General features: G+C 38.5%; 1 protein-coding gene across 2 annotated transcripts in view; it reads left to right on the top strand.

The window, feature by feature from the left end:
- The first annotated feature begins 8,932 nt into the window (after positions 1-8,932).
- The window catches only part of LOC118251391 (RCC1 and BTB domain-containing protein 2), a 33,938-nt gene continuing 24,654 nt past the window's right edge, over positions 8,933-18,216 (top strand). The window contains exons 1-2 of one of the 2 annotated variants that reach the window (XM_035553447.2): positions 8,933-9,041; positions 17,833-17,896. In XM_035553447.2, the coding sequence (XP_035409340.1) occupies positions 17,855-17,896 (42 nt within the window). In that variant the 5' untranslated portion in view covers positions 8,933-9,041; positions 17,833-17,854. Of the gene's footprint in view, positions 9,042-10,060; positions 10,078-17,832; positions 17,897-18,216 lie in introns of those variants that run through there. The other variant, XM_035553448.2, reaches the window with a different exon arrangement.

The raw sequence follows: 18,216 nt of genomic DNA, 5'->3' as shown, positions 1-18,216 counted from the left end.
AGAATCAGAATCAGCTATATTTAAGTGATACTGCCTGTCTCTTATCATTAAAGTAACCAGCTAACTCCAAAAATGGCAAAGGTGGTTCTGTTGGTGGAAAACATGATATTTTGATAGGGTAAATTTTTAAATGTCATCTCATTTTAATATTAGTTTGCAAGGATGATGCTTTGAAGTTGTTTAGAAAGTGCCAAAATTCTTCTGATACCCTTCCAGGACAATTCAAGTCCAAGTTAGCACTGAACCATTAGATTCTCCATGAAGTCCCACCTTCTAATCAAAGACTGCTTTAGAAGCTTACTGCAACCACAGCAAATAATGCTTTATTTGAAATACTGAGAAACCTCCACCCTGCTGGGAATTCCCAGTTCCCAGAATGTCCCACGTGTGTTGCTATTTTATTTATTGTTACAGGCAAAGTTTAAATGATGGGAAATGGACAATATAAATTCTTGCATCGCATTATAACCACGTCTGCTTTACTGAAACCTTTGTTTGACAGGATGAACACACTTAGCCAGATCATATGTGTGTGTTAATTATAGTAAGGAAGACAACAAAATGACAATAGTTATAGCAAATCCTCCCAACAGGAAATGGTTATCCAGCTGAGATAAAATGTTTATCAGGAAACTTTGTTACACTATCCAAAACATTTCCTGTCTGCAACATTTTTTTTGTGGGAAAAAGAAAGTTTGTGGTGCTAGAAATAGAATTTTTGCAAGGAATTAAATAACAGTGCTATAGAAAACCATAGCAGTCACACTTCTGTTTTGTGCCCCGTTTTCTTCTTTGTATAAACTATGATGTAACATAAAAAGAAACCCACCTTCAGAATTAATATGGGCATTCATTAAACATGAACAAGTTGATAAACATGAACTTCAAACATTAAAAAATAATTTAAAGCTAATTTTACCTATGTAATATCTAAGCATTGTAATCATGCAGGTAGCAAAGCCCTGTCCCTTCTCTCATTGACACTGATGGTAATGTATTATTTATGTTGGTATATTTGGAAAGGATGAAGTAGACTGAAAAACAGCACTGATAAAGACGTCTACAGAGCTATACTCAAAGTAAAGAGGAACCAGGGATTACGTATTGAAATGTTTATTCAAAATGAAAATAATGAAGAATTAGATTTCCCTAATCATGATTTTTTTCAAAAACAAGGAAAATCTGATTTGTTTAAAACATAATAATAAACTGACATTTCGATATGAACAAAGATTTGACAGGACAAACCTAATAAGACATTACTGAACATGGTAGCAAAATATATCATTCTCTCTAGACTTGTTGCTCTATCAACTGTTTGAAGATTAACTGATAGTTTGTTATTCCATTTTTAAAAGATCCTAACCCAAAAAAAAAAGAATAGTGGATGGCAATAGATTTTTAAAAGGAATTCAGGTACCAAAAGTGCTCAAGTATTTTGAATAATTGGGTTACTGTGAAGTAATCTTTTACTTATCTATATGAAAGAGATTTTGCTTTAATTAAAACCAGCTATTTGTTCATATTTTAAATACAGGTTGTATTCCAGTAAATGGAGCTAATGATGGAATCCTAGAAATGGAATGGAACTCAAAAGGTCATCTGTTTGACTACCATCAGCTGAACTAGGATCAACAAAAGTTATTTTATTCTGATATACAATCTCTAATGATAGAAACTGTACAGCTTCACCAGGCAATCTATAGCCAACTTCCTTATTATTACTGAGAGTATTTTTCCCTACTGCCAAAGCAAAGTTATCTCCTTTATTTCAATTTTTCTCCTGATCATTCAGAACAAAAAAATAAATCTCCTTCCTCTTTACAATAAAATTTCACATTCTTAAAACTGTTACTTCATTTTCCCTCAGTCCTTTCTTCTTCAGTTTAATAAGCCCTACTCACTCAGTTCTTCCCCAAGCCTGTTTTAAGTGTTCATTGAGTTTAACTTCTATTGAACTATTTAGTTGTTTTACAAATTTCTTGAAAAACAACTTTCTACAGCTGTTCCACAACTTTCTTGAGGAAAGCTGAGGAGCAGCTGATCAGCAGGGAGCTGATAACAATAATCCTTTGAATCTTTCTCCATAGCAAGAAAAGGGCATGGTTTCTTTTCTGACAAAACAAACAAACAAACAAACAACAACAACAACAAAAAAGGCTAGTACTACTATTTTTGCTATTTTTATTTTAGTTTATGGCAGTAGAGTATTAATAAAACTACAGGGCAAGTAGCAGTGAACAAAGCAGGGCAGAACTAAGATAATGCAATTAAAGTTTAAAGGATTGCTAGGATCTTGGGCAATTTGAGAAGAAAAACATTAAAAAGCAAAACAGTCAAGATAAAGCTACTTAACCACAGTAAACCATTTTGTTACAGCAAAATGACTTGCTGTATTGATCTACTGTGACTATAAGCAGTCTTTGGTCATCGGTGTCAACTTCTCCAATTAAAGGTATTATTTAGGCATAGGATAAATTTATTAATCTAGAAACAGAAACTAAATTGTCTTCTTCAAGATGTGAAATCCATATCCGATCAATAACTCTGCTTCAAATAAAATGTTTGAGTTGCTCAAGTAGCCACATGTCTATATCCTGTGGGAGGAGTTCTGGAATGGCTTAAAGTATTTGCAAGGCCATAAAAAATCATGACAGGAGACTGATTGACTTTCTACTGTTACCGTAAAGTTATCTCCAGAAAACAAAATGAAAAAATCTGTTTTGCATCTACCTGCTGTCAGAAGCAAGAATATTGTCAGTGAGAACCAGCCTAAATATCAGACGGACATTTAGGGGGAAATTGGCATTGCATTTGAAATGGGTTTGATGACCTAACTTCATGGTAATTAAGTGAAATTCCTAATACCTTTAGATAATACGAACATAAGAATATAGGGTTAATAGCTAATGTTTATTTGAAAATGAGCGAAATTTGAAGAAAAAGAAAAGCAGCATTTTGCTACCGACTCCACTGATGCCAAGATTTCTCTCTACAATGATAAAAGGGAGTCATTTAGGAGATGTCTGTCAGAGATAGCTGAATCCAGTGGCTCAGCAGATGCGAGGGCACTGCAGCTCCATGCCCCGAGGTTCAGGCAATAGCAAGGCTGAGCACGTGCTTCCAAGGCACACCAAAACACACACAGTACACACACATGGTTAACCACACAGATCAGCAGACAGAGAGCAGTGCCTTACCAGCTCCAGCACCACACAAACATGAATGGCACAAACTGCTCCATCCTGTTCCTCTCCTCTGTCAGATTAGGGTTGAAGACTGCTAGCAGTGTCCAGACATACACACACAGGTGTCCATGGACATTCAGTCACTATAGCTGGTTCCAGATCTCCTGCTCTCCTCAGTTGCTGGCACCTGGGCATACAAATCCCCAAGGTTCATAGTCTGCTGGTATTTAGACCTCTTCTCATTGTAAGCACAAACAGAAACAATCTCAGTGGCAGCTGGTCCGGACCTACGGTCTACCCTTTAGCTGAATCTCAGAGCCCCCGGTCTCACTGGTGGTTGGCTCAGACCAATGGGCCCTCTGTGAGGCAACTTGTAGATCTTTCATCTCTACATGGAGCCCACGGACCTATGATCCCTACAATGGCTAGCTCCCAGATCTCTTATCCTACTTGCAGGCTACTTGGGCTTGAAGAACTCTACCAAATTACAGTTACACACACAAAGAGGATTGACGCTCCCTAGGGAAACATAGCACAGTCACGGTCTCTCCAATTGCTGGCCCACAGACCTATGGCTTATATAATATATATGGATTACATGATAAATATGATTTATCACTTTCAACAAGTTTACCTAACTTTTCTTGCAAGGATCCCCTTACCTTCCTGCCCTGATGCTCCTAACCACAGTGATGCCTTCTCCTTGCTTATGGGAGACCATGATGCCAACTTCTTGTGACTCTTGAGGAACATTATGTTTGGCTGTTGCTACCACCATCCCTAAATTCTTCAGGTAAGATGATCCGAATGACAGACAGGATGATGCAAGGTCTTTATCAAGACAGCGGCTACTCCTTTTTGGAAGTCCAAACCAAACAGGCTACTGTCCTGGTTTCAGGTAGGACAGAGTTAATTTTCCTCCTAGTAGCTGGCAGGGTGTTATGTTTTGGATTAGGATGAGAAGAGCGCTGATAACATGCTGATGTTTTAATTGTTGTAGAGCAGTGCTTACACCAAGCCAAGGACTTTTCAGCTTCTCGCTCTGTCCTGCTAGCGAGCAGGCTAGGGATGCAGCAGGAGCTGGGAGGGGACAGACCCAGGACAGCTGACCCAAACTGGCCAAAGGGGTATTCCATACCATCTGACGTCATGCTGAACAATATATAGGGGTGGCTAGCCTGGGTGGGGGGGCCGGCTGCTCAGGGATAGGCTGGGCATCGGTCAACGGGTGGTGAGCAATTGCATTGTGCATCACTTATTTTGTACACATTATTACTATTATTATTACTATTATTATTATTATTGTTATTAATTTTCCTGTCTTAATAAACTGTCGTTATCTCAACTCACAGGCTTCACTTTCCCGTTTCTCTCCCCCATCCCGGAGAGGGAGGGGGGAGGGTGAGCGAACGGCTGTGTGGTGTTTGGCTGCCAGCCGGGCTAAACCACAACAGCTACAAACAAAGCATTTAAGGCAGTGAGAGCGAAAATTAACAAAATCACTTAAGCCCCAGTCCCAGACTACTTTGGCCAAGTCTCTACCGAGTGTCAGGTGGATCTGCAGCACATTCTAGGATTCCGACTGTTCCATTTTCCCTGTCCAATCTGCACACTGGCCTGCTGGCTACCTGTCCTAGAAACCAAGGCATGGAGCAGAAGGGAGAAAGGATGAGCCAAAAGGGACGCTGCTTCATGCCCAGGTCTTCCCTTGAAGTGAAGCACAGCTGTGATCAGAGCACAAAAACAGGTTTCATGAGCTTGAAAATTCTTGGATCCACCAGCATAACTGAGGTTTCTTAGCCTTTATTTGCTAAGGCTCTTTTTACTGACAAGAATGTAACCTATCCCAAAGCACGTTAAAATGTGTAAGCACTTTTTTCAATCTTAGTTCAACAGAAAAAGACAGCTCTTGTTAAACATCTGCTTTTGGGACACTTACCCTTTCTTTAACTTGCTGTGTCTTCAGGTCTAACAAGTTTATGTGAAAGCAGTCATAAAAATCTCTAATAATAATCTAATAATAATCTATAATAATAATCTAATAATAAATCTCTCATCCTCTAATCTCGCATGTGGTGACAGAACTTACCGGCCTATGGTTGCCTTGCACTCACATTATTTTGCTTCCACAAAGGCTGACGCTGGCCTCTCGTGGTAATAACTGAGGACACCAGTAGTTTCCCCGATGTACACAACTGAAAAGTCATCCCCAAACCCACAACACAGGTAATGGGAACCCTGCCATTGAGGTGGGAAGCTGGTTTTATTTTGACCTGAAAATACTCTTAGCTTTCTCACTTCCTGATGACAGGCTGTCGAAGAAGAAATACGACAAAAGGATTACTGAAGTATTTTATTTGGCAACTGTTTAGCAAAACAAGTCTCTACCATTACCACCTCTGCCCAGTAATGCAGTAGTTGGGCTCAAATACAGAGGCTTTAACTACTGAATGAGAACTACAACATTTGATAATTTTGTAGCAAACTCCAAAATTATGTTAGTCCAAAGCTTTCATCACCCAGGAAGTACAGAAACCCTTCCCAGTGCTTCAAATTCTTCGGGGAGATCTGTTGAGGAATGTGAGATCAGTCTGTAACTGTGTTTCATTGTTCTGAAATATTCCAGACAGAATTGTGTAATTGATTTTGAGAATCAGATTATCGTGAGTTCAAGGTGATGGGGATGTATCTGGGATGTATCTGTGAGGCTCCACATCACTACGCTGTTGCAGCCATTTATGACAGCTCAAGCCTACAGATTTGCCCAGTGCCTCCTGGAAGGTTTGCAGACCACATATTCCGTAAAGGGAGGTGGACCCTTCTTGGAGAACTTGCATCCTGAAACTCAACTGGTGTACCGAACTGGTGCTTAAATATTGGAAAAATAAACAACTTCAGGCAGAAAACAGTACTGAAGAAAAGTAACTGAAATCCTATGGGTTTGGAGTATGTTGGTGCTGGAACCAGTAAGCCTGTTCACTGACTTACAGGTGTTTACAATCTCTGCTATGTTCTCATTTAATGTCTAATTATATTTTTACACTGTACAAAATAATACTGTCAAAATAAAAGCAGAATAAATGTCAGTTAATCAGAAAAGAAAACTAGGTCATCTTCCAAGAAGTATTATTCCAAAGACCAAATGGAAATGCAAAAAATTCAACTGGAAAACATATTAAGAAGAAATATATGCAAAGCTTAAATTTCAAAGGACAATACTTTGCTATTTGATAAAAAGAAAATACAGTCCTGGTACATATAAAAAGAATGTCTGTAAGATGAAACAGAGATATACTTCCTTCCATTCATTGCTGTTGAGTTCTAAATCTAGCACTACACTTAGGAAAGAAGAAAAGCAAACTGGAAATGGCCCAAATGAAAGGAAGAAATTGAGACAGGTGTAGAACAACCGGTATGTAAAGAAAGGCAGAAGTAACATGATCACTTTTTGGTTTGAAGTAATCAATAAATGGAGACCACTTTCAGCGTCAGACATTTGTCCTCCATTTCTGATTTATATTATTATGGCTTTAACTTCTCCCCGTTTCTTTTTATGTCTTTTTTTTTTCCATTAAATTAAAACACCACTCAATACTTAATGTTTTCTCATTACAAAGAACCTATAAACTGTAATCTAAATAATAAACTTTTTCATAAACTAATCACCTTCTAAAGCATCTCTTGTTTTCAAACCATTGATCATCTCCGTGCAACCTATCACATTTTCAACTTCGCTATCAAAATATATAGTAGCTTTATGTGCAGTTTCCCACTAGTTGGTTTCTAATAATTACTGGAGGCAAATTTCCTTTTAACTTCTGTTTGCTTCACTTTTTATACATTCAGAAATGACGTTAGCATTTCTTACTTTCACACTTTCAGTTATTGTTCACCGACCTCAATCTGTTAGCAAAATGTTTCAAATGCAGACTCTTTGTTTGTAGATTTGCTTCTAGATTTAAGGGCTTCACTGTATTAAACCCAATTTTGTTTGAATGGGTCAAGCACACCATCTGTTCCACTAAGTGTGACCTTCAGCCTAACACAATACAGTGTTCCTTTGGTTAAATAAAGCATAACTTTTAGAAAAATATCCAATGTTGTTTTACAACGTACACTGAAGAATCAATAAACAGCTCGCAGCCCCAGATTAAACTTGTTTTACGGAACAATTGCTTCTACTAAAAATGTTTGTCTTTCTGCCAATCTGAAAATGAATAGCTTGTTACCATTGCCTGCTAGACTGACATTATCAGGTATATTTTTACATTTACACATGCATCTGAGTTCCGGCAACCTTTCTCCCCTGAAATGGATTCAAGAAAACAGGAAACTGAGAAATGAATATGGCAACAGACAATAAATTGTATTGTGTTTTACTGTGATCATTTTATTCTACATAAAGAGAGAACAAAACTATGGGGCAACACATCACTGTCGTCATTGAGTCCAACACCCCCAAAATCTGCTGACACTCTACACAAATCATTACTGATATCTCATTCGAATGCAGAAAACATTCCTAGGAAAAAACACTTCTAATTATCTTGGAAGAACCACAGTGACTGAGCGAGCAAAGCAGTGACTGAGCCAGCAAAGCAGAAAACAGAGACCCTTTGCAGATTAAAATGCATTGGGAACACTGAACGTATTTTGATGTGTAGTATCTTTACTTCCAGCTGACAAACTAAAAAGAGATGGATACTCCACAGAGCACTGCAGTTAGTGACAGACAATACACATGCATTAGGGCAGCACATTAAGGAAGAGCACTGATAGACCCTGCGGTGGTACGGGCACTTCCCGTATTATGTATGAAGGATTGGAGGCAAGGCACGTGAAGCACATCACATGAGACCATCATACAACATAGCAAGCATGGAGAATGGAGTCTCTACTCCTTCGGTAACTGCAGAGACAGGTTCGGCTGTTCTACATACTTACACAAGCCTCATTTTTTGAAAATTGCCTATTGATCTGTGATTGTGATTATCAATTGTCATTATTATTATGAATTGTGGTTGTGATTTAAAAAAAAAAAAAAAACTGAGACCCTCCCCAGGTGATAAAGGAGTTTCATTTTTGTCAGAGCGCTAGCTCCTAAGCCACACGGCTTTCTTCTTCTGAATAAGGTTCCCACAAGAAAAATCTAACAATATTATTGTATAAAACAGCAAAGGTCTCTGAACACATACCACAGCAAGGAAGCAGGGTATATCAAACTGAAGGTAGGAGATATGACCAATAAAAACATGGATGCTACCTTCAGAAAACATTTAGGCGATCCTGTTAAGGGAGAGATAAACTTTAAACACAAATTGTAAGAGAAATAGAAAAATAGTTATGTCCCTTCATTTCTCTTGGAAAAATAGTTTTAACAATTTATTGCACATACAAATAGTACACAATGCTTGGTGTTCTCGTAATAATCATCCTTGAACATGTCTCTCACTACGTGATGTTGTCAAACGTACTTAGGCCGAGGCAACAGCTCGAGGAAAAGTGTTTTTGTCCAATCTCCCTCAGTGCCGTGCTTGCTTCGAGCACCCAGCTCTTCTCAAGGCGCCCACACCACCAAAAGCGATGCGCCTCAGAGAAGAGATGGGGTGTGTTTTCTCAGCCTCTCCTCGCCTCAGCTCGGCGGCAGCCGCACTCCCAGCCCCGAGGGGCCGCCCCAGCTAATCCTGACTCGGCTGCCCGCTCCGGCTGCGGTAGGAGGATCCCGGGGAGGCGCTACCTCCCTTCCCTCCCCCTCCTGGCGGCTGAGGAGGCGCCTGAGAGCGGCTGCACCCTCCCCAGCCCCACTGCAGGGAGGAGGAGGAAGAGGAGGAGGAGCCGCCGCCTGCGGGGAAGGTAAGCTATACGGAGCAAGCAGCCCGCCGCCGCCCTTCCCTCCCCGTCCCCCGGGCAGAGCCGCCCCGCTGAGGGGAGCGGCGGTTGGGACCGGTACGCGGCGCCCCAACAGCCGCCGCCAGCCCCGCCCCGCCCCGCGCCAGCCGCCGCTGCCGGGCATGGCGGGGGAGGGTGGGACGGAAAGGGCGGGCGCTGCGCTTCCCGCCCCGCGCCGCGCGGCCGGCATCTTGGGGTGCCCGCTGAAGGGGCGTCGTCGGCTTTCCCGGGCGAAATTCCGCTGTGATTCCTTCTAGAGATTGAATTTCTCGTGTTGCTGAATAAAAATAAGAGGGTGCAGTTAGCACGGGGATTGTAGTGTGGTTGCAAACTGAATAAAGTCTGTTTACGGATGGTTTTTGTGCATCGTTGTGACCCGCTGGGGTGAACTGGTGGTTGGTTTGGGGGTGAAGTGATGGTGGAGGGTGTGAAAGGGGGCACGGGTAAGGGGAAAGTGGAGAAATAATGACGCTGCTGCATGTGGGGTTGGGGAGAAATAAACGTGACAGAATGACACTTGGTGGTAATGATGCGATGGGCAGTAAAGCAACAGAAAAAGGCTGTGTGGATAAAAAAGAATCAAGCTTATCATTGCTTTGATGGGGAAAAAAATATAGGATCTTTTGATGGTGTTTGCTGTAGACCAGAAAAACTGGATTTCGATGAGGATAGTGCTTACTGAGAGATAATATCAGGAATTTTATCATAGGTGGGCTTCTTTGTTAACATCATCATTTGGAAGGAAATACAGCAGTCCACTTCTTACACAGAACTGTTCTAAGCTTGCTGAACAGGCACTGAATTGCCCATTTCTCAGTGGGAAAATTTCTGGGAAGAGCTTTCAATCCAGGATCACATTTGTCGTTTGATTATTGACATACAATACAGGCCTAAACAAAGATTGAAATTCATGATCTGAGGAGGGCCAACTTTGAAAATCAAGAGGCTTAATTCGTGATGTCAGTTGCACTGAGTCCTGAGGGCCCTGAAGGTAAAGAAGGTATGAACTTGTTTTATGCCAAAGGTAAAGTTTGTTTGGAATTAATATCCAAAAAAGAAAAAAGGTCTGCCAAACTGTTACTGATCTCAAAAAGAATGTTTTGGAATAAAGAATAGAAAAAGGACGGATAAGCAAAGAAAGCTGCAGGAAGTAAAGTGTAGTGATGAAGTGAAAATTGTCCAAAGTTAGTCTGAGTTAGTTATAGGAGAGTATTTTTAAAGCTTGTGTAATCATCTAAGTAAAAATAAAAATAGAAGTAAGACCTCTAGGTGATAAAGTGGAAGTAAAATAACCTTGGCCTCACATTGCATGAGATGTCTTACAGTTTGGAGACTATTGCAGCAAGTAGATTTAATATTAGATGCTTAAACTTACACATTAAGGAGCAATATTTTGTCTCTGGATTAGTTTTTAAGAGCTGGGAAACTTCTATCTGCTATGTCTAATCCTATACTCTTGCCATTTTTGTTGGTCACTTACAATTTCAGAAGACTTAAAGAAATACCCAACTGGACAGTTAGAGTCATTTACTCACCAAGAAGTACCGCTAAATTTTTTTTAATGTGCACATTCTATTTACTGTTGTATCTCTTCCTTCTGTAAAATATATCTTTTTTATGCAGACAGCTATAACTATCAAAGTTTAAACAATCTGAATTCTTAGATCCAGGTATAGAATATCCATTATTTGTATATATATTTTAGATAATACGTTTATATTTACATGGTAGATGCATATTGCACCGTCCTTCAGCCCTGCCTGGCCTTTTGTGCTGGGTTCATGGGAAACACTCTTGCAAGTACCCAGTGCTACAGGGAGGTCTAAGTACAGCCACCAGTTCATGCTGTGGTCGTGTTAGACATAGTCTTGAAAAAAATCCACTCTTGGTGACCCAATGTGCAGAAAGACTGTGCTAAATCTAAGCAATGAATGTAGAAAAGAGAGCCAGATGTAGTTTAATAATGCTTATGGGCTTGTTTATTTATTTTGTTTTTGTTGTTGTTTTAATTAAGGCATAGAATGTTTTAGAAGGTACCTTTTATAAATAAAAGCTTTTAGCTTAAATGGGGCTAGAAGGCATAGAAGGCCCTTCCTTGGACACGTAAGGAACTGGTTGTAGGTTAGAACTATAGGAGCTTTCCTCTTCAAGAGATTGAACAGGATGTGAGGTCAAAGATCCAACAGCTAGACCTGATACATGGCTCAAAATTTGGCTGGATCAGGCAACGTCTGGCTAATAACAATTTAGGCTAGGTGAAATCCCATTAGAGGAGGCATAACGAAGTAAGTGCATTTGCTTGCTGGTTTTGTATTAATGTAATGACATATTTATGATTACATGATAAGATAAAGACCCTTGCCTGACATACTGTTCCTATGGCATTGAACTGGTGTCATCAGGCTCCCACTTGTAGTTGTAATGCATCTTAACATCTGCATTATACATTGTTTATCCTGATAAGCTTGATGAACTGTTAGTATTTCTTAAATTCTTAAACCTTAAACATTTTCTGAACTAAGATTCATTAAGGTTGTAAAAAGAAATGCTCTCTATTTCTTTCACATATTTATTGCATTATTTTGCATTCATTTGCTATGCTAGGTGGTTGATATTTTTAATAAAGGTATTTTAAAACCAAATCTTCAGAATACTTTCATTTCCCTAAAGCTGGTTCCTTGAACTCTCAAGTTCGAAAGTCAAAATGAAAAATCAATATAAGTTTCAATTCTACCAAAACGGTTATATGGTAAATTAAATGCAGTGTTTTAAATGGACAAGAGCTAATAATTGCATCCATTGTTAATATTTTATTAGGTTTGTCTCTGTATGGATTACAGGAACTGAAGAGTGTTCAGAGTTTGGCTAGAAATTTGGCAAAGAGACAGGGCTTTTCGTGTTAGTTTTCTGAAAATCTGGAATCGGCCATATTAAAAAAGCAAATATTTTTCTTGGCATCTCAGGTTAGATTTAGATTATATTAGATTTAGATACAGGAATAACATCCTGTTCCCAAGAAACTGTCTAACAAATTGTTTGATTATTTTAATATACCTGAAGATCTGGAGATAATGCTCATTATATATTTTTTTCTTTTAATGCAAAAGTAAACCACTAATTATGTGAAAATGACTCTAGCATCCTCCTATCATGGTTTTTAGCATTGAAGGTAGTTTGTGCATTCATTTTCCATTATCTGAAACATTTGATTGCCTTCAAAAGGTATTTTTGCTCTTGTATGAAAGAGTGAAAATAATTTAAAAATGTTTTGTGATCAACACCTTTTAGTCAGGCTTTTTTAGCTGCCAACCTTGAGATTTCAACATAGATTTGCTGAAGACTATTTTCTAATCTGTGTACTTCTGCTTTTTGTTAGTTAGTTATATATTTTCTGTTCCTTAATAGTTTTTAGTTGTTTCATTCAAATCTTTATTTATTTTTTTCCAGTCAAATAGATGGAGACCCAAAGCTTTCAAATTATTTTTTTCAGGGTGACTGGGGGGTTTGTGGAATGGAGAAAAGAATTTGAGATTTGTTTCTTCTGCTTTAAGCGTTTTCCCTCTGGTAGATGACGATGCATTTTTCCAGTCAGTTCCACTCTCGCTGCTCCCTGGTAAACAATACACCATTCTACATCAATGACGATGAGAGACAACAGTTCTAAGGGGGGAAAAATAGAATAGGGATGGGAGAAATAAAGAAGCTTAATATGGGCAGTGTGTCTTACCATCTGTTTTCTATAGGACTTATAAAAGTCCTATTGAATTTTACAAAAATCAAATTAATCAAATTTTCTTCATAACCAAAAGCTCCAAGGTTTGGGGTGGTTTTTTTGTTTGTTTCTTTGTTTTTTGTTTTTGAGGTGAGGGGAAGGTATCCCAGGAATCTTCATATGAATTTCAGAGCAATTTTGTCACTTAGGGCAGAAATTTCACACCAGATCCTGACACTTATTTTTAAACCATCAAAGAGTTGAAAGGTCATGTCATCTGTTTTCTTTCCTGCCTTCTCACTTATTTCAAAACATTTTTCCCTGATGTATTTGTTCTTTACCACCACGGTACTAAAGCTGAATTGAAGGGCAGTGCTGAGGATGGGTTATAAAACAGTGTTCCCACTAACTTCCTTGCTTTTGGTGTGTCCATGTTCCCTTGTTTTATGTTGTTTGTATCTTATCCTACACTACTTTCATTTATTTCAATTAATTTATTTTGGGGGATGATGAAATTACTGGGGGAAAAAAAAAGGCCTTTGCATATAGATTTCAAGCATCTAGCTCCAGTAAATCTTTCAGCATGTAAATGGGGCCCCCAGCATAAGAAGGACATGGATCTATTTGAGTGAGTCCAGAGGAGGGCCACGAGGATGATCAGAGGGCTGGAGCACCTCTCCTACAAAAACAGGCTGAGGGAGTTGGGGTTGTTCAGCATGGAGAAGAGAAGGCTCTGGGGAGACTTTACGGAGGCCTTCCAGTGCCTAAAGGAGGCCTACAGGAAAGCTGGGGAGGGATTCTTTGTCAGGGAGTGTAGGGATAAGACAAGGGGGGAATGGCTTTAAAATAAAAGAGGGGAGATTAATGATTAGATATGTGGAAGAAATTCTTCACTCAGAGGGTGGTGAGGCCCTGGCACAGGTTGCCCAGAGAAGCTGTGGATGCCCCATCCCTGGAGGTGTTCAAGGCCAGGCTGGATGGGGCTTTGGGCAACCTGGTCTGGTGGGAGGTGTCCCTGCCCATGGCAGGGGGGTTGGAACTGGGTGATCTTTGAGGTACCTTCCAACCCAAACTATTCTGTCAATCTCTGATAATTTCAGTGGGGTCATGCTGGATGTCTCTCCCTGGATCCAACAGGTAGAACTGATTATCATTCTAAGAGAGAGATGGCATCTGACAAGATGGTTTTGGCTGAAGTTTTGGTTCTGTAGAGCGAGACAATAACGCTGTCTTATTTTAATTAGATTTCTGTAGCAATTTATTTTAATTAGAAATTTCTGAGGTAGTTATCTACTTTACAAGGTCAAGGATGTCAGTCTTTCAGACTGTCAAGACTGCAGTCTTTCAGAGGTTCTTGGATTCAGCCTCCAAATTGCATGTACCTTTGCTCTTGAAATTAGTAGGCAGCCAGCGGAGCTTGCATCAGAAGCCACGAAGTCACAGTATAGTGTCAAGAAGCAAGTAGGGAATGAGAAAAGAGTGTGCTTTCGTTGGAGATAGCAGCTCTTCAAACAACCACTTACTGTTTTCCAGGGTCTGCAGTTCCTTGGTCATGGAAAATGCTGCATCAGTGGAGGAGTAAATGAAGATCTGAGTTCTGTCAGTTTATGGTCAGCACTAGACAGGGTAGTGACATTTCAGTGTTTGTACATGAACAAGGATGATAATTTTGAAAATAGGCTCATGTCTTCCCAGAAAGGGAATGTAACCTCTTCAGTGGGAATAGCTGTCAATAATATTACTGTTCTGTCCTCTCCTGCAAGATCAGTTGAACAATTTAGCATCATTTCATGACTTTTCCTGCACGTGGCTGCTGAAAAATCAACAATATCAGGCAAGGTTAGGTCCTTTTCCTAAAGGTGTCAGCAAGTCCTTTTTTTTCTGTGACTTTTTCCTTCTATTCTTTCCAAGGCCTTTGGCTAGAGTTACTGGGGGAGGAAGCTCCAGACAGACCTTTGATTCAGCAGATGAGATTCAGAAATGCTGAAATTAAGTGCGAGGAAATACTAAGTGGAGTTCTGGGAAGGAAAAAAAATGTTTGCTTGCCACGTTCCTAGAGAGAGAATCTACAAGAATGTTTACATTCAAATGAGTTAGTGAACCTGTATAAATATTTAGGATTAAATGGTCTGGTTAGACTCTTAATAGAGCTTAGCTAATAGAACCAGCATTTGTGTTCCTTAACTTAATCTTATCTATACCACAGAGGCATACATAGTCTACCCACATACCATGGCTGCAAGAAATCCAGAGTCAGAACTTACAAATTGCACAACTTGACTCAGGCTGTCAGAGTATGCTGTCCAGATTCTTAAATTGGACTTGGATTCCAGATAGGAGATTTATGAAAGTTCAGTGTAAATGCTTTTAAAACACTGTGTACTTCCTCAAAAAATGGACATTTACTATGAAGTTTCTTCTTTAAGATTTTCGTCTTAGATTTTTTTTTGAAAAACAGTTATTGAATATATGTATATATATATAAAGTTTTAATGCATGAGAAATATTTCTTGCTTACCTATTTACTTTTGAAAGTATTGCCTTTTTTTTTTTTTAAAGTAATGACAAGCTATTCTAAGGTAAGGTTTTTCAGCAATTATATGCATATTTTAAGATTTCGTAGGTGAACAGCCCTAAAAACTTGGTTCTAATAGCTAGGACTGTATTTTTCTTCTGTATCTAAAGTACTCAAATATGAAGGTTTTGTTCTTTAAACATTTGATTAAAGTACTGTTTTTCCTTTGCTTCACAGTAATTTTTCTGAAGGAAAAATTCCTAAGAATAAGCAAACATGAATCATCACTAGTATGCTAGAGGTACTCAGATAAAAATGATTGTTATGTAGGCTTAATGATTTAATATATTTTCTTTGTCCTTCTTTGTTTTCAGGATCTAATACTCAATATATACTCTTAAATCAATTGCCTGTTTTTACAAAGAACACCCTTGCAGATGCAAACATGTGACAATCAGTATGTACTTGTATTACATCAAATGAATTTGAATAAAAGAATAAATGGGTATCATCTGAGGCATCCTATGTACCGATACCCTATGTAGGACTGTTCAGAAATAAAGTGCCTATGTTTGCAGAATGGTTTGAAGAATGGGGTAATTTTCTCATAGTTATGTTTAAGATAAAACATCACTTTTGAATTGTGAGGACATGTAAGTGATCTCTGTTCTTGCAAAAGTTAGTTCAAAGCTCTCAGTATGTTTCTGGGACTCTGAAAAAGTAGTGGGCTGGAGATCGTTTTGTTCGGTAAGTGAATGGTCCATACTGTTGTATCTTCATTTATACCAGCAGATAACCTGCTTTTAAAGTCAAACTGTGTGCTTTTGTCTAAACAGAAGAAATGGAAGTAAAATATTAGAACTCAAAGAATGATGAATATCAGTCGTGTATCAAATGGCTTGCAGAAGAGAGACAGAATCCTGCATTCACTTAAATTAGAAAATTCATAGTTAATAGTTAATCTCTTAGAGAACCTGTCAGCCGTGTAGGCTAAAGGTGGCTAAGAAGTGGATTACACATATCAACATTGACAGGCAGTGTTGGAAATTGAAGCTGCAAAATTTTGCATGGCCTTGATAATCAGTTTCGCTCTTAACACTGCTGACTTGGTTGACGTTAAACATTTCAGAACTGCAGTTTGTGAACACAATCCTGCTCTGGTCATGCAAAAGGCCTTAATTTGGCAGGTTGTTTCTAGTTTCAGTAGAGATAACATACGCAACATCAAGTGGTCGTGTTCTCATTGAACAAGTAAATATGTTGAGGAAAATAAGAAAATAACAAATTTCTTAACAGCAAAAGCATACCAAGTTACCATGTATTGTTAAGGTGTAAAGCATGGTAAATGGCCATGTGTGTTCCTTCAGGGCTCTGTTCAGTTGTGTAAGCGTAACTGACTAGTGCTCATTTAAGGCAAATAAAGAGATTTTTTCTTTATTCAGTGAATTAAATCATATTTTTTAAATCCTTAAAACTGACAATATTTAAATCATATGAACTTGATATATTCTACGTCTTTGGGCTTGGTCTTACAGGATGAAGGCTTCCATAAGAGACATGTTTTGTAATAACATTAGCTAGTTTTATAAAGCTGCATTTGATACTTCTTTTAAAGTGTAGTAGTCTTCTGAAAAATAGCTAAATAAAATGGTGTTTCTTGTTCTTTGGATGTTATTGTGCCTCTAATCAGAATTTTCCAGACATTCTGTTTTCAGTGAAATGTAAACAGATTTTTAGCATTGGCTGAATCGGTGCCCCTCCAAGAAAATGACATTTACCACTTTCCAACTTGCTGAGTAAAAGAAGCCTGCACAGCTTCAAAGCTGCTTAGTAATTTGTGCAGTTTTACTGGAAATGGAGTTGCATGGCTTTATGGTAGGGAATTGTTTCAGGATAGCAGGGGCATGCATATTCATGTGGGAAGAAACATCTGATCTGGAAATTGTTTCCACTGATGATGCACATCACAGAAAGCATGCAATTCTTTTACAGAGCTGGCAATATTTTCTGAAACAAAGTGGATATTCTAACAATTCTCAGTAAACCTGAAAAGCCCCAAATGTTTTTTTCTAACACGGCTTTTCAAAATGGAACTGGAATAAGAACATTTGAAGGCTTATGCCAGAAATGGAAAGCTTTGTCCAGTGTGCTTTTTCTTTTTTTTGAAAGAACTGTCTTGAAAAATTACATCAGCAAGGTTCTAAAGCTATTTTTACTGCAATAAAAAAATTAGAGTATTTATTAAAACCTTTTCCTTTCCAATAACTGACTAACTGTACTACTTATTAAAAAAAAATAAATAATTGTCCAAGAATTACTATTTAGGTAAGAATACAGAATAGTAGAGTCCATCTCACCGATCACTGTACAGTTAAATATAAAAATGAAATTGTCTGAGCTTCATGATTTTTGTTTTCTCACCCAATACAGGCAAATAATTCCGGCTTAATATGAAGTGTGTATAGTTCTATAAAGTATTTTTGCAGCAATGTGATATGGTGATTTTAACCGCAATTCTCTCTCTGCAGGGGGACACAGGCACAAATCCATATGGAGGATGAAACTCTTCCTGCTCAAGAAGTCAGTGCCAAGGTCAGAGTGTGACTTTGTGTTAAGACTTTCATACTGCTCTACTCAAGAGGATTAAGCTGGTTTCATTTAGTACTAACTTAGTATATGCTGGTAGCTTTCAAGATAAACTTAAAACCAAAACTCTAGGTATAAAATGATAGTTGGAAAAGAAATGTTACTTATGTGATCCACAAATTGTTAGAAGAACAATATATTCATTTGAAGTGGGTTGAATTGCTCCTTTGTCTTACAGCATTGGTGTAATTTGGAATTAAGTTCTAAAGTTACTTGTTTCAGCCTAATGTTTCAACAAGATAAACTTGTAAGAATTAACTTTTGTA

The sequence above is a fragment of the Cygnus atratus genome, chromosome 1, assembly GCF_013377495.2.
Source record: "Cygnus atratus isolate AKBS03 ecotype Queensland, Australia chromosome 1, CAtr_DNAZoo_HiC_assembly, whole genome shotgun sequence".
NCBI classification, from domain to species: Eukaryota; Metazoa; Chordata; class Aves; order Anseriformes; family Anatidae; genus Cygnus; species Cygnus atratus.
This window is presented reverse-complemented; position numbering and strand designations above follow the sequence as displayed.